General features: G+C 49.1%; 1 protein-coding gene across 1 annotated transcript in view; it reads right to left on the bottom strand.

Annotated features, from left to right (window-relative positions):
* Ttll9 (tubulin tyrosine ligase like 9) overlaps window positions 1-18313 on the bottom strand; it is a 36439-nt gene extending 18126 nt beyond the window's left edge. The window contains exons 1-5 of the mRNA XM_055618036.1: window positions 18266-18313; window positions 11988-12031; window positions 11101-11193; window positions 5711-5822; window positions 4501-4686 (exon numbers count right to left, since the gene is read on the bottom strand). Coding sequence (XP_055474011.1) covers window positions 4501-4686; window positions 5711-5822; window positions 11101-11193; window positions 11988-12031; window positions 18266-18280 — 450 coding nt within the window. The 5' untranslated portion in view covers window positions 18281-18313. The remainder of the gene's footprint in view (window positions 1-4500; window positions 4687-5710; window positions 5823-11100; window positions 11194-11987; window positions 12032-18265) is intronic.
* Window positions 18314-21143: the final 2830 nt, after the last annotated feature.

Raw genomic sequence — 21143 nt, 5'->3', positions numbered from 1 at the left:
TCTTAGTAAAGGGAGTCATTCGGGGTTTAGAAGCTTCAATGAGAAGAGATTTTTTTTTTTCATGTTTAGTTTTATTACTATCTAAGCAGATTTTTGCATTTCCTTCCATGATGCGTGCTGGCGACCCATCTTGGGAATATTAGTCACACGAGTGACATAACTGTCAGAAGGGTTCACAGCCTCTTTATATCATGTGACAGTTGCACAGATGTCAAAAGATTATTTGTGTCTCTTATGACTCAAATTACTAGAGGGATGGAACCAGCTGTTAGGTCCTTTAATATGTAGTGAGGAGAGAGGATGCTTACTAGTACAGGGAGAGCCAGGGCAGGGGTCTCCAGAGTAACCTGCTGGGTGCCACAGCTCCGCCCCCCCCCCCCCCCCCCCCCCCCCCCCCCCCCCGCCACTCTGGGCCCTGGGCCAGCTGCACCTTCAGCAGCAGTAGGAACTTCTTCCCTGCACTCTCTCCCTCCCTCCCCACCTCCCTTTCTCCTTTCCTCCAGCTCCTTTAGCTCCACCTGTTTGGCCCTGCTCATTTTCTCCAGCAGGCACAACTCTGGCAAATCTAGTCTTCTTTGACATCTGTTTCCTGGAGGGCTCAGACTAACATCCTTTTAATGACTGTTTTTCAAATGGCTGCTTTCTTTTGTAATTAAATGTTCTTTATGCTTAAAAAAACCAAAACATTCTTTATTGTGTTTTTGTTTTGAGACAATCTTGCTATGTAGCCCAGGCTAGTCTGGAACTCCCCGATATACCAGGCTGGCCTCCAACATGCAACAATCCCCCTCTGCTTCTTGAGTGCTGGGATTACAGACATGTACCATCACCCCTGGCTAAAAGCCACGGTTCTGTCATCGATACTTGCTTCTCTCCGGCCTCATGACATCTTTCAGATTTTATCTGCCAACTGTGTCTCCAACCAGTGGCTTTAAACAAAGCTCTATTCTGTGACTCAGTTGTTTGGTGCATCTCCCCACGTGTGCATGGATAGACAGGTCAGGGGCCCTGTGCACTTAAGCCCCTGGGGGACAGTTTTTCTGCTCTTTACTGGACTTGCAGGCCGGCTCTCGGAGGATTCAGTGACAGCCTCAGCACCTCCATGTAGACACAGCAGAGTGAATGGGCCGCAGCTAAGGTTATTCAAGAAATCCCAACCTGGGGCTTAGAGCAGCTTTGCGGACATATAGACTGATGGAAAGGCACAGTCCTGACCTACACACCTGATGCCTTGCACCCTGAGAGAGAAGCTGCAGTGGCCCTGGGGCCTGGGGCCTGGGCCCTGCCCTTCCCAGCCCCTCTATCTCTGCAGTGGAGCTGTGTGTGGAGCTGCTCTTTGCTACTTTGTGTGTTCTTCTTTTTCCCACCCTTTATCCCCCCTCCCTGGTTTCACCCCTTAATACTAGACAGGAGAGAAACAAGAATAGAGGGGAGAGAGAACTTAGGAAAATCCCTAAATCTGATTTCTTTCCTTCTGTTTCTTTTTTGACCACAGCTACTAGCAAACCTCAGCCAACCTCCCTAAATGACCAACAACCACCAGCCTGCCTCTTGGGGTCCTCCAATTTATATACCCTCTGAAAAGTTCCCAGAATTCCAAATGTCACACAACCGCAGAAATTATCTGCAGCTGGCAAAACCACTTCTGCTAGGGCACGGGGCAAATCATAGTCAGCTGCTGTGGACAGTCTGAAGTGGCCCCACATCCCCACACCTGGGATTAAAATGAAAACACGGTCTTATAATATTTCTGTATTTTTAAAGGATCTAAAATTCTCACGTGTATGATTTCTTTACCCTAGACTGGACTTAAATTCTGTTAGGTTTTGTTCTAGTTTTGGCGGGGCTGAGGGTTGAATTGGGGCTCGGGTAGGCTAGGCAAATGCTTTATCACTGAGCTATGTCATCAGCTCTTAAACTTGACTTCCTGTGGCCAAATCCAAAGGCCTATTTGTTTGTTTACTTGATCCTTTTAAACATTTGATTTGTGTGTGCACATTCATATGTGTTGGGGCACACACAGGCGTGTGGTTTGTGTACCTGTCATGTGTACATGCGTGTGGAAGCCAGAGGTCAAGCTCAGAAGTCACTCCTCAATAACTGTTCACCTTATTTATTCATTTTGAGAGGGGGTCTCTCTGTGTAGCCCTGACTGGCCTACAACTATTCAGACCAGGCTGGCTTCAAAGTCATAGCAATCCACCTGCCTCTGCCTCCCAAGTGCTGGGATTAAAGGCAGAGACCGTTATAACCAATATATCTACTTTTTGAGACAGGAGCTTTCACTGGGACCTAGGCTCCGTGCATCAGCCTGACTGGAGTGGCCAGTGAGCCCTAGGGATCCTCCAACCCCTAATTCCTCAGTGTTGCCGGCACAGGCCACCACATCTGGTTTTCACATGGGTGTTAAGGCTAAACTCAAGCCCCTGCTTTGTAGCCAAGGATGACTTTGAATTCCTGATCCTCCTCCCTCTACCTCCCAAGTGATGGGATTACAAACCACTGTACCACTGTGCCTAGCGGCCAAAGGCCTGTTCTTATCCCTAAGAGTGAAGCTGAGAGACTGATGGTCCCAGGGCCCAAAGAGTCTACAGAGTGGCACTGGCGTGGGGGTGTGGCGTCACCAAAACCCCTTATATTTTCCATGCCTAAGAGGATGTCTAGCAAGAGCATGAGGGTAGAGTAGCAGGGCACAGCCTTCCACAGGGAACTGAAGAATGAGGCTTGGGATTGCCTGATGAAGAGGTAGCCACTTAGCACGGGTGCCAGGAGGGGGATGGACTTGGTCAGAGCATTACAGAGGAAAACACACCAGTCCACGACCCCTGCCTCTGCCAGGAGGTGGCCCCCAGGCTCCTGATTCTTTCCCAGAGTCCTGAGTAGACTGGTGAGGTGATCTGGTGGCAGCAGAGAGAAGAGGATGAGCATGGAGCTCCAGGCATCCCCAGCTGCATCAAGTGGTACTTTCTGCTAATTGGGAACCAGCAATTGCATATTAAGTCGCTTCCTTTCCCCGCCCACTGCTTTTGTTAGCAACAAATACCTGACAGTTGTGGTTAAGAAGTGGAACGTTGGCTCTGCGGGTAGAGCCAACTCTCTCCCACTCTCTCCCTCCCTTTCTCCCTGTCTCCGTGTGTGTGTGTGTGTGTGTGTGTGTGTGTGTGTGTGTGTGTGTGTGTGTGTCCCACAGCTGAGGCGTGCTGTCTGGGGAATGAAAGCAGGTGCTTCTTCTACTCAGCTGGGCCTGTGGGGTTTTTTTGTTTTGGTTTGTTTGTTTGTTTGTTTTGAGACAGGGTCTCACTTTATGTCCTGTAACTCACTGTGTAGCTTAGGCTGGCCTTAAACTTGGAACACTCCTCCTGCCTCAGCCTTTTCAGTGCCTGAATTCTAATTCTGTGTCTGCCACCTGTGAGTCCTGTGACCCTTCGACAAGGCCCCCTGGGCCACCCTCTGGTCCATCTGTAGGCAGGGACGGTACTGACCCAGGTCTGTCCCATACAGAGCACACACAGAGGCTCGGACTCGGATGCTCAGCAGTAGGCCGTTTCTCAGCATTTCCAAGAGTCCAGGAAGCTCTGGTCAGTTTCACAAACCTGTGTGGCTGGGTGTAAAGCTGCACACCTGTAATTCCAGCACTCAGGAGACAGAAGCAGGTGGATCCCTGCATGTCTGAGGCCAGCCTGGTCTCCAAATTGAGTTCCAAGACAGTCATATAGAGAGCCACAAGACAAGACAGGACTACATAGAGAGACTCTGTCTCAATAACCGAAAAAAAGACAAAGCAAAATAAGCAAACCAGAGTGTGCACATGCCATGCCTTGAGTGGGTTCAAAGGTGGTCACAGGCAGATCATGGAGGACCTGAGTGGTTTGGCCTGATTCTTGTGGGGAACACCCTTGCTCCTGCTACTGGTCTTAGGTAACACTGAGTGACAACATTGGAAGGTAGGAGCTGGAGAGATGACTGATTTCTCTTCCAGATGACCCAGGTTCAATTCCCAGGGCCTACACGGCAGCTTACAACTGTCTCTTACCTCTGTTCCAGAGGGCCCGATGCCCTCTTCCGGCCTCTGTGGGCAATGCACACAAGTGGTGCACAAACATGCAGGAAAACATGCATACACACAGAATAAAAATGAATCTAAAATGTGTCTTAAAGAATAAAAGGTTAGAAAGCAGTGGTTCCTAAATCCAGTGCAGCTTGGGACTCTGCGGGTGAACCGGGTATGGGACTCCCCAGGTGTCCAGTTCCGGAGGCCTAAGGGGCCTGTGAAAGTGTCCCAAGGTTCTCTATGGGAGCAGAAGCCTCAGGGTGTGTGGGGGGAGGAGTGTCCCACACTAGGCTCCCCACCCAGGAGCTCAAGCAGTGCATGCATGACATAGTTCTGACACAGATTTGCTTCTTTTCATGAACCTTCAAAGGGACAAGAGGGTTCAGTTTGATGTTGGCCCTTTCTGGGTCCCAGACTGCAATCCTGACTCTCCCTACAGAGGCACTCACAGGCTTCATGATCCAAGTGATTCCGGGGTTCTTGCGGAACTCCTCCACAAACAGATGGTACTCGCAGGGCATCTCGAAGGTTTTGGGGAAGAAGTCACACTTAGCGGCCTCCACCTTTCCTGCCTCGCGCTCCAGCTGCTTCCGGAACCGCTTCAGGTTCTTTACCATGTAGTTTTTCCTGGTGAGCTAGGCAGCAGGGAACAAACAGGACAGACAGTGAGCCTCCTGCACCCTGCCTTACCCACCTCTCTTTAGAACCAATATTTCATTACATTTATTTATATGTGTCGGTGGAGGGGCTAAAATGAGAGAAAGGAGACATGATGACCCCTCACGAGCTTTTGCTCTGTCTGAGAAGCAGTACATTTCCATTTCCCCCAAGTTAGGTCACTTCCTGGAGTGAGCTTTTTCCCCTTATACCTCAGAGGGAAAAGAGTGTTGGGGGCTCACTCTGACCCTAGTCAACCAGCAGTTACTTCTGTGTCCAGGCACCAAGGCAAGGACTTATGAGTGGATGCGCCAAGGCTGGGGGCCTATTACAACCATTTCTGTGTTTATGGACCTAACAATAACCCAGTCCCTAAACAGAAGGGACACGTGGACACCTGGAGACCAATAGAAGGCACAGGCATAGTGGCCCATACCTCTAATCCCAGAGTCAGGTGGGCCTCTGTGAGTTCAAAGCCATCCTGGTCTACATAGTGAATTCCAGGAAAGCCAGGGCTACACAGAGAGATCCTGTCTCAAAAACACAAAACAAACAAAAGACCAATGGAAGAGTAGAGAGATGGGACTACCTGAACCCTAGAAAAGGCCTCAGACCCCCTTAGAGATCGAAGTACCCACTCTGGGCCCCTCTCCATCTAGAGAGCTCTAACACTTGCTGATAAGCTTTGCTTTTGCTCTGAGCCCTTTTCCAGCATTGTGATTATTTAATTGATAGAGCCCACTAGTATCAAAAGTCAGAGGGCAACTTTTGGGAGTCAGTCTCTCCTTCTACTCTATGGGTCTTAGGGATTGAACCCAGGTCCTCAGGCTTGGGCACAAAAGCCTTTACCTGCTGTGCCATCTTGCTGGCCCTCCTGCCTGCCTCCTGAGCACAGTCTCCACTCTCAGACCCTCAGAGTAGCAGGGGCAGTTGAAAGGAGCAGCAGACAGCCTGCTGGCCTAGAACCATTCTCATTTCACAGACCTGGAAGCCGAGGCTCACCTCGTAGTGGTTCCGGAAGTGGCTGATCCGCACGTGCTCATCCATGTAGGTGTGGTCAAAGTTCTCCCGAAGCCAACTGACATCACACCAATAGAAATCCCACTCGCCTTCACTGGGTGAGGGAGACAAGGTTCAAACCAGAGGTCACACAGTGGCTGGCTTCCCTGAGCTGCTAGTGGATACGGCCTCTCTGAGCTCAGGGTGCCTTCCCACACTTTCAACAGAATAGCACACCTGCTCCAGTCCCAACCAATGCCTAAGGTGCAGGGTGCTCCCTACCAACACAGGCTGGAGAAGAAAAAGGAGGAGGGGGTGGTGGAGGAGGAGGAGGAGGGGGGGGGATCCACCCTCTCTGCCTCTGCCTTGCTACTTTTATTTGGCTTTTGATTGGGGTGTTGACAGCTTGATCACCAGCCTGTGGCAATACTGGGAAATGGTGGAGCCTTTAAAGATGGGGCCGAGAAGGATGTTAGTTTATTGAGAAGGGGATATTGGGCAGACCCTTAGCTCCCCTTGGGCTTCAGGCTTCTGGTTTTGCTTCCTGGCTACCATGAGTTCCCCCCATGCCGTTTGGCCTTACTGTAGGCCTAAAAGGAAAGGGATGGCTGGTGATGGGCAGAGACCAATGGAATCACATAAACCATTACGTTACTTTACCTTTTTTTAAAACAGGGTCTCACTATGTAGCCCTGGCTGGCCTTGAACTCACAAAGGCCCATTTGCCTATACCTCCCTAGTGTTGGGATTAAAGGTGTGTGCTACTACTCCTGCCTGTTTTTAAGTTGATTATCTTAGAAGATATATTGCCAAAAACAATGGAAAACCAACTAAATATACTCCACCCCAGCTCTTTTCTTTCCTGTTGTGGCCAAGTACTGAATTTCAGAAAACACCTTGAGGGGTCTGAAGCTGAAGCAAACTTTAATGAGGTGGCCACCTGCTGGCTACATGGCCCTGGTGGCTGAGCTCTGAAATTTCTGCAGAGCAAAGGCAGCAAGTTTCACTGGGTGTTAGAAATTTCCAGCAACTAAGGGTGTGGATTGTTTCTTGCTTCTCTCAGCCACTGGGTGGGCTCTTTCCCCGGATGCCAACCATGCGTAGGAGCTTGGCTGCAGGAGCTCGGAGTGGGATGGGAGGAATTCTTCCGCCCCTTGCAGAGGACATGGGGTGGGAATGTCTCTGAGTGTGTGGGCCTTGGATTTCCACTAAGCTCCAAATGGCTTTTTAAAAGTTTAATAGTCACATTTCTGCTTTTAATTGAATGTTAAGTGGAAAAATAATACATACCGAGGCAAACTGGTAGTCACTGCCACATGATACAAAAGGGGCTGGTGTCTCAATAGAACAAGTGAGTCTCTGGGACAATTCCAGGTAAGTCACATGGGCTAGGACATGGATGGTCTGTGGGATGGAGCGGCACCATCAGGAATCAATCATCTCCACAGGTCAAGAAGGCAGAGAGGGACCCGCTTAGGGGAGGAAGGCCAGCAGGATGGAGAAACAAGAGAAGTAACTGGGATATGAGACGGGGCAGTGATGTACGCGTGTGGCAATTATAGGTGTGCAAACTTACCATTTTGGAGGCTAATTTTATAAATGTAAATAAAAAAATTTCCACTTCCAAACTCTGTTCTGTTTGTTTTTCATTTTTGTTTTTAAACAGGCCAAGGAGCTGAATAGATGTTTCTGTAAAGATTCACACGTGACCCACATGCACAGGAAAATGTTATAATTAATCACCAAGAAAAGCCACAATGACATCCTAGTAAACGTATACTTGGATGACAATTTTTTTTCTTAAATGAATAATAATGAGCATTGGCAAGGATGTGGAGAATGGGATTATATGTGCCGCTGCCAGAAACAGAAGATGAAGAAGCCGCTTCAGAGGACTGTAACACTTCCTCAAGAATTTAAACCACAAGACCCAACAATTCCACTTGTAGGTGCTTCTCCCAGGAAAGGAAAGCGTAGCCACTCAAAACTTGTGTACGGATGCGCAAAGGCTTTATCTATAACAGTCCTAGAGTGGGAACAGCCCAAATGCCCATCTGCTACTGAGTAGACCCAGAGAATGTAGCACATCCACAAAATGGAATTTTATTCAGCCCAAAAGGGGTGTGTGCAAACGGCCTGATGGGTCGCCTAGAATGCAGCTGTCCTTGGTCCTACCTCCAGCACCAGGGTGGGAGACAAGGCACTTACACAAATGAATACATGCTCTACATGGCTGCACCTTTGAAACAAGTAAAATGCCAGACAGACTGGGCAAGGTGGCTCACAGCTAGAAATCCCAGCGCAAATTTGAGGTTAGCTTGGGCTACGTAGTGAATATCAGGCTAGCGAGCTACGCTGTGCTTACACAAGGCTACTAGCAAGACCCTCACTCAGGAAGAGAGGGAGGGAGGGAAGGAGACAAAAGGCACATTTTCCAGCACATTTTCTATGAGGTTGAGGAGAACAGACTAAAGTCAAGGGTGGGGGCTGGAGGGAAAGGGGAGGAAAGTGGGGAGGACTACCTGAGGGAGGGGAAAGAGGAGAAGGTTCTGGAGTGGGACAGTGAGGATTACATAATGTTATGAGCATAGAACACAGGACTTGAAGTAGGCAGGGTGGTGCAGGCCTAGAGCCCCAGCACTCAGAAGGTTGGAGACAGGAGGATTGGGGAGTTGAAGATCATCCTTGTCTACATAGTGACACTGAAGACAGCTTGGGCTATGGGGGGGGGGGGAAGGACATGGAATTGGTTTTTGTTGTTGCTTTGAGACAGGGTCTCACTATGTAGACCAGGCTGGCCTTGAACTCATGAAGCTCGGCTGGAATTGTACTTTTTTCAAAAAGGCTTATCTTCTGATAATTACCTTCCAATAAGAAAGGGAGAAATAAAAGAGTGGATGGCAAAAGGTGGCCAGTAGACCTTTCAACGTGGGCTGGCACTGCCATTGCTGCCCTGAGGTCTGGGAGGGTCAGATGTTCTAGAACTGTTTCCTGAGGTGCTGTCTACAAGATAGCAGTGGGTTTCTGAAACACGAGGATACAAACAGGCAAGGAGCAAGCTTCCTTGCTCCCGGCATCCCTCGGGGGTCTGTGTGTCGACTGCATGAGCGAATGACACACTGTTCATGTGTTTATCTGTATGTGTGGAGGCTGTCTCCAGGGGTGCCAGTGAGAGGCAGTTTGGGGGGAGTGACAATGAAAAAACACATGGCCAGATGTTGTCACCACTCCAGTAAGCTTGATTAACACTCTTGATTGATCTGTATCTTGAGTAATCAAGATACAAATTGCTGCACAGTGAGGCACTGTGAACTATGTTCCAGAGCAAAGCAGTCATGAGGTTGGGGAGCTGAAGGACCCTCTGAAAGTGACCCTTGAGCTGAGATGTGAAGTGTGAAGAAGGCGACCAGGTCAAGGGCTGTGGGAGAGGGCTATAGCAGAAGGGGCCCTGGGGCTGGAAAGGCATGTTCAAGGATGTGAAGGAAAAGCCACAGAGGAGGCAGAGGTGTCAGAGCTGAAGATGGAGAGCTGGCCAGGACCCAACAGAGCCAAGGCTCGTAGAGCATCACGGGGGGGACTCTGTCCTGGGACTGCAAGTTCATTCGCGTGCAAACCGTGTTCATGTTCACTCAGTGTGGCCACCCTTTAATTATGGAGGAGGATATTAAACGGCTAACCAAGTCAGGGATCCTTCCACCTTCCCATTCTGTCATCCTTAAGGTATCCTGATGTCTGTCCGGCTTTCTGTCCTGAGATAACCAAGGCAAACCCAGGTCAGCTGCCAGCACCAGCTTCATCAGCACCTACAGCCATGGGCAGTCCATGTGGGCTGGCTTGGCTACAGTCCGTCAGCCTGCAGGGCTGGAGCTCTGGGTTCGGCACACTTGCTCATTTCCTCCTCTGCCTGTGGAAGGGCGGCTGGGACTGGGAGGGGATGAGCTGTGATTTTGCAGACAGGCATTAGGCACACACCCTGCCCCAGGGCTTTCTAGGCAAAGTGCTCTCAAGATGGCATTTTCATTACTCTGTGCCCTGGTTTCCTGTTAGTGAAATCAGGATTTTAAAAGCACTTGCCTGGAAGAGTTGAGGTGGAAGATTCAAGGTGTGGCTAAGAGACGGTTTGTGTTAAGGGCTACAGGGTGCCTAAGAGGCTTAGCGACCAGGATGAAATGAATTTCTTGTTGGACACCTTGGCATAGCTGGCTATTGGTCCTCTACCCCTCAAATCCATGCTCCTCTCAGGATCTCACCACGGAACTCTGTTGCTGTGATACTGGGCTGGCCTTGAACTCACTGAGATTTGTCTGCCTCTGACATCAAGCATGGCAATCAAAGGTGTGCACCACCGCACCCAGCTGGAGTTCTCTTCACCTGGTTGAAGTTTCCCCTCAAGCTGTGAGGATGAGGCTTCAACTCATGGGAAAGCAGGATGGAAAGGAGGAAGATGGGCTCTGCTTTTCGGGGTGGGGTGGGGGAGGGGCTCTGCCGTCCCTGAACTCCCAGATCCAGAAACTCCCACCCGTCAAAGCCACTTGTGGGAGTTTTGTGACACACAGCCGAGCCTCAGCCCTCAGTAACTGCGCCTTACTGCCATGTGCCACATACTGTTGTCTCTGTCACTGTCCCCAGAGCCTAGCATAAAAGAAATGCAGGCCTGCCCTATGGCAGGGGAGGAGCAGTGTTTGGCGGGGCTGGTCCCTGGAGCGCTCAAGCCACAGGTCAGTCATCACGTTCCTTGTTTCTGCTGAGGTGACAAGGGGTGGGCAGAAATGACCCAGCGCTGGGCTGGACACCCACAGAGACACTTGCTATTTTCTCCTCGCTGTGTCCAGAATACTGGGCAAGAAGCTTCTCGGGAAGGAAGGGCAGGAGCCTGGGCTGCCAGTCAGTTGCCTTCACAGTCAGGAAGCAGTTAAGAGATGAGTGCTGTCCTTCTCCTCTTAAAATTCAACCTGGGACCCGCCCCCCACCCCAGCCCACATGCTGCCTACTGTTACCATGGATCTTCCCGCCTTGACAAACCCTAATCTAGGAACTCACAAACACAGCTGGTACCTTGCCCCTGCAGAACCTATAGTACAGATGATCCTGTCACGTTGACAGTCGACAATACCCAGCACACAGGCCTTAGGGGCTCAAGCAGTTGGCTAGCACCTGGAAAGCCATCACATCATGCTATCACGTCACGCTTTGTAGGGCGTAAATGCAGTATCGATGATGTCAGCAGTGCGTGCAATACAGTGTGGTGCCAAATGAACAAACAAACACAAACAGCAACAACAAGAAAAACCCTCACATCCGATTTAGGGCAAGTCCCGGTAGCTGGGGGAAAAAACAGGAGACCAGGACGTGGGAGACAAAGGGAAGAAGGGCTGAGGAGAGGGGTGTCTTACTCCTTCACTTCTACCCATCCAGGCCTGTGGCGCAGGACGTCCACCAGAGTGTTCATGAGTGCGGTCTTGAACCGGATTAACGTTCTCTGCTCTCTGCAAGATAAGGCAGCAAAAAATAAGCTCAGGACCAGTGACTTTCCTGGGATGTCCCCGAGGATCAGGACAAAAGGGAGGAAGGAGAGCCAGGCTCCGTCTGCAGATGCCTTGCCGGAGAGAACCACCTGGAGTCACCGCACCTGCTCACTGCAGGCCCAGCCAAAGAACCTCAGTGAGTCTGCAGCAAAGAGCAGTGCTCCCTGCCTGGTCCAAGCGGGCTGTGCTTGGGGCAGACTAGTAGGTGCTGAGCCCAGGCCGTTATGAACCCAGAGAGCCCAGAGGGGAGGGATCGCTGAATACTGAAAGCATTGGGTTTCCAGGACTGATGAGGTCAGATAGTGGTTCCCAAGGCCGGCCAGCCCTGCCCCACAGCTGTGGGATTTCCAGGAAGGCCCTTGGTTTCTCTGACTGTCCACTTTCTTCATCTGCACAGTGGACACGTTAGCCAGCTCCACATCCAGGGTGGTGGTAAGGATTTGGTGACAGCAGGGGGAGGGGTGTGGTGGCCCAGGGCCTGACTCGCAGATACCAGTCAACAACTTTACTGTGTCCGCTAAGGTCGCAGTCATAATTATTGAACTAAATAACGGAGAGGTGGTCAGGTGTCCCGGAGCATACCTGTTATCCCCACTGTGAGTTCAAGGTCAGCCTGGGCCACAGAGGCATACCCGTAACTCAAAAAGACAGGTGTGGAAAGGGTAAAGAGAGAAAGATTAAGGAAGGGGTGGAAAGGAGTGGGGGAGGGGGAGAGAAGGAGGGCCTGTCCTGTAGAGCGGACTGAGACCACTCACCGCTCTTTTCCTTTTGGCAGTCCATGGGCCTTGTAACTTGGGTTCTGTGGGGAGAAAAGAAAAAGGATGTGCCGGGTTTCGCACAGCTGCCTGCCTTCCCTGCTCACCCTACTCAGGGAGCGAGCTGCTCAGACCGAGGCACGTGATGGGGCATACGTCCTCAGGCAAGAACGGCCCAGCCTGGCTGGGTTCTCCCTCATCTCTGCCCAGAAATCCGGGCAGAACTTAACCTGCTTACCAAGGAATGACTTCCCCATTACTGAAGAATTGCTAATCAGTGCCCCAAATATGAACCCAAAGCCCAGCTTGAGGGTTCCTCTGGCCCCCTAAGAATCTGGACCATCCATTCTTAACTTTGAATGTTGGCTGTACACAAGATCTAGGAAGGGAGTGTGCCCATTTCTCAGAGTGATTTTCTTACACCCAGTTCTCTACGGGTGAGGGTATTGTCTGGCCCAAGTCAAGTTCCAAGGAGACAGGCCCCAGTCCTGGTAGGTCAGTCCCTGAGACATGCGTCAATAGGGAACAAACTGTTCCTGTGCAACATGACGTCTTCTGGGTATGTGTGTGGGGGCTCTTCTGTTGCCCTTTGACACAGAACCACAGATGCAGCGGCTTGGAAGAAGGACTGCATTGATGCTACCCTGGGAGATGGTTCTCTTCTAGAGCTCGGGCTTCTTCCACGCTCAGTCACAATGTGGCTCCAAGCCAGTTGCTTGGGGTGGTAGGATGGATGTCCTTGGTAACTCGTCAGCTGAGACGAGTTCCCAAGTTTTGTTTGTTTGTTTGATGTTCGTTTTGTTTTCCGAGACAGGGTATCTCAATCAAACCCACTGAGACAGAGTATCTCAATCAAACCCAGAGTTTGCCGATATGGTTAATATGGCTATCCAGCTAGTTCTGGGAATCCCATCTTGACCTTTGAGGGTGGAAGGACAGGTGGGTCAGCATGCCTACCGGGCATTTACATGAATTCTGGGGACCCTAACTTGGGTCCTCATGTTTAAGTGGCAAGCAGTTGAACACTAAGCTATCTTTGCAGCCCACACCCAGTTTTCACATACATGCTAGAATCTTTGTGCTAGCACAGAGAGATTTTTCCCTCCAGAGCCGTCTCCCAGCCCTCTGTTCTGTTTTATTTAGTTGCTTCCCATCCTACGTCACTACCACATTTTTTTTTTCTAAGCAATCAAGAGTTGAATAAGGGCCCTGGCATGTGCTAGACAACGCTGAGCTATACCCAAAGCTGTTTGGGTTTGTTTTGTCTTAGTAGGTTCTCATACAGCCTGGGCTAGCCTCAAGTGCAAACTTGTTATATAACTGAAGACAACATTGAACTTCTGATCCTCCTGCTCCCAGCTCTCCGGTCCTGGGACGAGAGGAATGCCATGCTGGGGCTCACACCCAGAGCCTTGTATGTGTTAGGCAAGCGCTCTACAACCAAGGGACACCCTGGGCCCTCCACTCCAGCTTTCTTTTACTTTTTCTTTTTGAGGCAAGGTCTGAGTTGCCCAGGCTGGCCTTTCAACACACACTGTAGCTTAAGTAGGCCTTAAATTTATGATCTAGCTCCCTCATCCTCCTTAGAGGCTGGGTTTACAGGCCTGTGCTGCCAAGCTCAGATCACATTGTCTTGAGGACCGTAATTTTCTAGTAAATCTCGACATCAAATGTCTAAGTCCACCAACTTCGGTTTTCTGCCTTTGTTTATTTTATGTTGTCTTTGCAATGAACAGTCTTTTGTACTTCATTATAAGCTTTACTTTTGATGCTAGGATTGAACCCAGGGCCTCCACCACTGAGCTACATCCCCAGGCTCACCAACACAAATGTTAGAATATGCTTTACAATTTGTATTTAAGGCATGTTGGGATTTTTGTTGGGATTACACTGAATAGATCATTCATGGGAAGACGTGACATCATAAAGTACTGAGTCTTCCAATCCATGAACATGGTTTATCTCTCTACTAATATGTCAATTTTATTTTTTTACCAAATACTTTCTGGGGTTTGTTTTTGTTTTGTATGGAAATATTGTAAGTTTTAATTAAATTTTATTTGTAGGTAATCAATACTGTGATGTTATTATAAATATATTTTTGATGCTAGGCGTACACATGAAGACAGATGAGCAGGCATATATGTTTGCATGCATGTGAAGGCCAGAGAGGTCAAGGTTGGGTGTCTTTCTCAGTCACTCATCACCTTAGCTTTTGAGGTAGTGTCTCTCACTGGACTAGGGCTCATGGATTCAGCTAGACTGGGTAGCCGGAGAGCCCCAGGAATCCTCGAGACTCCCCCTCTCCAGTGCTGGGTTCACAAGTGCAGGCTGCCACGCCTAGTTTTTTGTTGTTGCTGTTTGTTTGTTTCTGATGTGGGTAGTTAAGATCAAATTCAGGTCCTCAAGCTTGCATAGCAAGCTCTTTACCAACTGAGCCCTCTCCCTCACACCCCGGTACATGGATATTTACTTTTTTTTAGTTTTTAAATTAGCTGATGATACTAATTTATGATAAGCAGAAAAATACCACCCCAAAGACGTCCATGCCCAAACCCCTAGAGCCTGTTACAGTACAGGTGAAGAAAATCAATGCCTGGCTAGAACTAAGTAGGGAATCCAGTGACCTTACCATAAAAACCATTCTGTTATCTGGATAGGCCTGATGTAATCACACTGATCTATAACTGTGGGTGAAGCAGCTGGGATTGTGAGAGTGATGAGTGTGAGCAAGAGGGGCTTTGATGGTGAAAGGAGACCGGAAGCCACTGAGGAAGGGCATGCCATTAGATATCGGAACAGGCCTGAAAAACGGCCTCTGCCAGGAACAGGGCTCGACACCGCGCCTCCACTCAGCACCTCACTTCACACTCCGACCACTAGGCCTGTCAGGTAACTAGCTCTCTAAGCCACCAGACTTACAGTAGCCTGTTCCAGTGAAGACAGATACAACGGAAGCAAAGCCGATTAATGAGTAGGAACCTGCGGTCAGCACCCTTGCTGAACCACCAATGGCGGTAGCTTGTAGATTCCCTCCTAATGTCTGTGTATATACACGTTAAACATGAACAAAGGCAGATTTACTCTCTCCTTTTCAATGTCCATGTCTTCTGTTTATTTTTGCAGCTCAGCTGCAGTGTCTAAAACCTCAGTGCTCAACTTGTGCCTGGCCTTAAGGGACATTTCCTGTTTCAAGTTTTAAAAATGGTGTTGCTGAGGCCAGCGAGATGTCTCAGTGGGTAAAGACGTTTGCAACCAAGCCTGGCTATCTGAGGTCAATACTGGAGACCCACAGAGTGGAAAGAATGGACTCTTGAAACTTGTCCTCTGATGTCCACACATGAGCCATGGAACATAAATAAAATATATTTATATATAATAAAATTTTGTTTGAAAGAATAATGTCATTATAGGTTCTTATAATTGCCTGTGCCAAAAGGGGTAAACGTTCTGCTGTTCCCTAGTTTTTTGAGGATTTATCATGAACAAGTATTTTATTTAAACAGTTTGTTTTTTACTTAAGGCATCTTTGCTTACAAAATTATGGAAATACTATGAAATTCACCGAAAACATCTTTCACTGAGAATCCTATTATTCACCCATCATGGTCATCAAGTTCCAGTTCTCCAGAGATGTCTGGTGTTTACTCCTGTCTGACACCACAAGAACTGTGTGTGTGAGAGGGAGAGAGAAAGAGAGAGAGGCAGAGAATGCATGGCCTTGCTACGCATGTGGAGGTCAGAGGTCAACCCTGAGTATCAGTCCTTCCCTTCCATCTTAAGACAGGGTCTCTTTTGTTGTTTACCACCCTGTATGCCAGGCAAGCTGGCATTCAAGCTGCCAGAGAGCCTCCTGTCCCCAGCTCCCATCTCACCCCAGGAGTGCTGGGATTACAGAAGTGTGCTACCATGCCCAGCTTCATCTTGGTTCTGGGCATCCTAACTTGGGTCCTCAGTGTACACACTGAACCATCTCCCCACACCATGAACTCTAAATGTGATGTCACTGTCCACTGTCCCCAGAGAGGCTTGAGGACCCATCCAAGGTTAAGAATTCTCAGAAGAGACTTGGTGACTTTCTGAAATGTCAGGTGGTTTATCAGAGCTAAGGACTCACTTGTCTATGACAACATACACAAGTGACAGACAGATAGCAGGCAGGAGGGGACACATCAAACAAGTACACGAGGCTTGTGGAGCTCCGTGCTGCCTGCCAGTGTACCACTCTCCCAGCCCCGTGCTCAGCAACCCAGGAGCTCAAAGATTTTCCATGCCACACAGGGCCTCATGCCACACAGGCATACCACAGGCACACACACACACACACACACACACACACACGCATTTCTACAAATATTTCTCCTACATGCAGTGCCCTCATTACACCGGAAAGGCACAGGGGGTGGGGCGATGAGTCCTGCCCAGGCCAACCAGCAAGCATTTCTGTACTGGTGCACTAGGGCAAAGAGCCTATCACGGCTGCTTCTCTGCTCATGCAGCACCAGGCGGGGTCTGGCTGCAGCCGTTTGTGTGATCATGAACAAAGAGAGCCCCAGTCCCCGCCGAAGAAGGGCCACGTAGATACCTTTAGACTGATAGAGAGAGGACAAGAGGTGGAATACCTTCAGCTCCCCCAAACCCCAAACTCCCTTCAGAGCTGACAGACTTGCCAGCTCCGTGGCCTCCTCCTCTGCCTCAGGATTCTGCAATGATCACCAATAAACTTTCCTTTTGCCCTGACATCACTTTCTGTCTTGTAATTCTTTAACTCATGGGGGAAATGACCCCATCTTCTAGCTGCCATTGAAATGACCCACTCAAGATAATTAACTGACAATCACTCTGCTTAAGCAAACTAAAACTTTTAAGTCCTTTTTATTTATAGCCCAGCCAAGAGCAGGCTTGTGCCTTTTGGTGCCCAAGCTCTGAGGGGCAGAGTTTTTCAAGGCAAACCCCACAAGGACCATGATCTACATCAAAAATTAGATGAGGCTCAAAGTAACCTTGAAACGTTCATTCCTGGAAGCGCATAGTAATTATTTTAGATGGAACGTGCCAATCGTTTTTTAATTATATCTTTTCTAGTTGTTTAAGTTCACTTTATTTTGGTTAATACAACTGGACCACAGCCAAGGCCATGCAACTCTCAAATGTGTTGCCAAGACAGACCTGACTGCTGTGTGGGATGGGGTAGAGGGAGAACTGTCTCAGCAAACAAGTGGGAGTCAGAACAAGATGGGGTTCCTTGACATTTTCAGTGTCAAAAGAGAACACGCTGCATGGAAAGGGCTACCGCAGTGGATGCCTGTTTTGCTTTTGTGAATGACACTTTAATGGTGAGTCATCTCCCAACCCGTGTGTGGAGAGAGTGTTGCTTTAATTAAGAAGTGAGTTAGCACAGTGGTCATAGAAGTAGAGGGAATAAATTCAGTACAAATTCACACAGTCAAAAGAGAAGGCTTTACTGCATGCAGGAGATGAAAAGAGGAGTCAGGGTAGCACCTCGGCTTCTCTGACTTGATCAACAGCAGGCAACAGTGATAACCACACGCAGGCTCTGTGCTTGGCACTGGGGTGCAAGTACAGGGGGCAAGTCGACCCTGGAGTCTAGAAGGAAAGACTGACGCTGAGCGACATTAGACGGAATAATAAATCCTGGTAAAAGGAGTAAACCGCCGGCAATGTGCTGGTTGACAGACTCGGTTTTTGTTGTGACAGGGAAAGAAACAGAGGTGGCGTTCTGAGAAGCTGAAACACTAGATGAGCAGCAGGTTGGGGCCAGAATTGTTGGGTTCTCAGGAGGCTCATTTCCCTTCTTTCGATTTCATTTTTCTTGACCTTAATATCAGAGTTGATCTGTCAGTTCCTAGAGTGCAAGAGCTTGTCTGACATGAAGTTCAGATAGCACTGGGCTTGGAAAAGCCACTACCGGAACTATTTTGGATGGATGGATAGATGATAGGTGAATGGACAGTTCAAATGGTGTGGGGGAGCAGGTGTGTGAAAGAAACTAAAGATTTCTCTAAGTCAGGAAAGTATCTAGGGCCCACAGAAACCGCTGGCTGCAGTTTAGAGTCTAAACTGAGTACATTTCCCGCCAAAAAGAGCGTGTGCCTCAGTTTATGTAGCAAACGGCATGTCGCAATTTGTAGATCTTAGAGAGTCCCGAGTATTCTTTTTCCCTCTAAAACTGCACCCAGCCTTCCGGTTCGGAATTCCTCCGCGGTTTCCCTTCCTCTAAGGACATCGAGAGCATCGGATTGGTGTCCCACTCCTACCTTCTGTCGCGACATGACATGAGCCCAAACCAAACCGCCACGGGCGCCCACGAGAGTTTGTGCGTCTCGTTGCCACAGCAGCAAAAAGAGGTGTCCGGATCCGCCGCTCTGATTGGATAGTAGGAGGCCACGCCCGCAGCCGGAGCGGCTCCCTCCACCCCAAGGCTCTTGGAAGTTACTCCTGATTGGTCGACTGCCTCAACGTTTCTCTCGGGTGCCATTTCTCAGGCTTGGGACACCCGGCTGGCCGCCCGCTGCCACACTTAGCGTTCTGCTGTCCAGCTAAAAGCACTGTCTAAAAGCACTGCTTTTGAAAGCTGGTCTCGTTTTAGAAAATGCACTTTCTCAAAAGGTCATCTGGGTTTTTGGTCTCCCCTCCAAACATTCAGTCTTTTTGGGAGGAGGGGGGTTTAGATTTGTTGTTTGAAACAGGGTCTCAAACTCACTTCATAACCAGGGATGAGCTTGAACTCCAATACTCTTATTATTTTCACCACATCTCTACTTTCTCTAACTCATAAGCACAGTGGCATTTGCTTGCGAGGTAAAGGCAGGAGGATTCAAAGGCATCCTTGGCTAGAAAGTGAGTTTAAAGTCAGTGTGACATAAGAAAGACCCTGCCTCAAAAACAAACACAAACAGAGATCAGCTAGTTATAATCTTATTATAAAAATTCTGGTTTTGTGTGCGGTACTAGGGATTGAGTTTAGGGCCTTCTTATAGGCACGCACTTTACAACTGAGCTATACCCCACACAGAAAATAATCTTTTTTTTTTTTTTTAAAGACACAGTCTCATTGTGTAGCACTGGCTGTTCTGGAATCTACTATGCTGACAGTGCTGGCCCCAAACTCAAAGGTCTCTCTGCGTCTGCCTCCACCTCCCAAGCGCTGGGATCAAAAGCATATGCCACTACCCAGGCTATAGCAATAATTCTTCAGTAATAATTCAATGGCATGCCAGAGCTAACCTCACCACGCCCTAGAGCCCACCCCACACTGGCCATCTCAGGTCATTCTCCCTGGAGCATTTGGAACACGCGTTCCATCATCTCCCTATGCATGGGAAGCCTTCCCAAGCACATGTGGCCCACTCTCTGGTCCTCCTCTTCCCATGCAGTTTCCAGCCTGTTTCCCGTTGATGGCCTGACCTTTATTTCCCATCCCTGAGTTCTGAAATCCACCCATCACAGGGCTCTCTTCCTGAAGGCTCTTTTCACCTCCTCTGCTCTAACTTCAGATAGAACTTTACCTCAGAACTTCCGTAACCATCTACTCCTCCATCCTGGAAAAATTCCTTTAGGGCCTCAGAACCTCCTCCCATCCTTGCCTTCAGGGAGGGGGCAGGAGTTCTTACATATATCCCGCTGTGCTCTGAAGTTCAGCACAGTGCCTGGCACTCGGCAGCTGGTCAACACTGCCCAGAGACTCCATGAATGAGTGAGAAAATATTAGCTAAACAGATAGATACTAACTGTGAGACTAGACTACAAAGCCCCAGACTAAATATATGTACTCAAATATTTGTTTACACATGTTCACAGCAGCAGGATTTGTGATAGCCTCCAAGCGGAAACACCCTGAATGTCCATCAGGAGACAAATTAGTTACAGTCAGTACCTATAAGCAAATGTTACTCAGTCGTAAAGAGGCCTGGAGGACTGAAGCACCGCTGCTGCTGTGCAGATGAACCCGAAAAGATATGCTAACAAGAGAAAGAAGGCACAAAGAGGGCCATAAATGTGTGTGTGGAAAACAAAGGTAACCAAACAATTCTCACAAAGCATTAAGGAAAAGGGGCCCCACCCTGGTTTCTGTAAAGGGAAAATGGGCAAAAGCTAGCTTATTCGTTGTTTTTGTCGCTGGGACTTAAGAAGGGAGGGGTTGAGCCCGGCATGGTGGTGCATGCCTGCCATTAATCCCAGCTCCCAGTGAAGCAGAGGATCTCTGCGAGTTCAAGGCCAGCCTGGTCTACAAAGAGACCAGGATAGCCAAGGCTACGCAGGGAGACCCTGTCTCGAAAAATCAAAAAGGAGAAAGAGAGAGAAAGGAGGGGTTTGTTTTGGCTCGTGGTTTGAGGGCACAGTGCCACATGCTGGAGAAGGGCTGTTGGCAGGAGTGTGAGGCGACAAGATAGTTGTATGTATGCAGCCCAGGACGACAGCCCATGGAAGAGCGCCCCCTATCTTTCAGATGAGTCTTTGCACTTCAATTAACCCAGAATAGAAAATTCCTCATGGATAACCCGGAGATTTGTCTCTCCAAGAGTGGTTCCAGGTCCTTTCAAGCAGACAATATTACACACTGAGACAGCAGCAGGCAATTTTCTGCAGAAGACATTTAAATGAGCCGGAAATGATGGTGCACACCTGTGATCCTGGCACCTGAGGAGTAGAGGCAGGAAGAGTGCTGCACATCTCAGGACAGCCTGGCTACAGATTAAGTTCTGGGCTATCTAGGGCTACATAGTGAGACTTTGTGTACTGGCTGGTTTTATGTGTCATCTGGATACAAGCCGAAGTCCTCAGAGAGGAAGGAGCCTCAGCTGAGAAAAATGTCTCCGTGAGATCCAGCTGTAAGGTATTTTCTCAACCAGTGATTGATGGGGAGGGCCCAGCCCATTACAGGTGGGTCCATCGCTGGGCTGGTGTCCCTGAGTTCTATAAAGACGCAGGGAGAGCAAGCCATGGGGAGCAGCGCCCTCCGTGGCCTCAGCCTCAGCTCCTGCTTCTAGATTCCAGCTCTACTTGAGCTCCTGCCTGACTCCCTTCCAGTGAGGGAAGTGTACGCCAAATAAACCCTTCCCTCCCCAACTTGCTTTTGGGTCATGGTGGTTTGTACCAGCAACAGAAACCCTAACTAAGATACCCTGTCTGGGG

The sequence above is a fragment of the Psammomys obesus genome, unplaced genomic scaffold (genome assembly GCF_907164565.1).
Source record: "Psammomys obesus unplaced genomic scaffold, mPsaObe1.curated_primary_1811, whole genome shotgun sequence".
NCBI classification, from domain to species: domain Eukaryota; kingdom Metazoa; phylum Chordata; class Mammalia; order Rodentia; family Muridae; genus Psammomys; species Psammomys obesus.
Note: the sequence above shows the minus strand (reverse complement) of the source record. Positions and strands in the feature narration are given on the sequence as shown.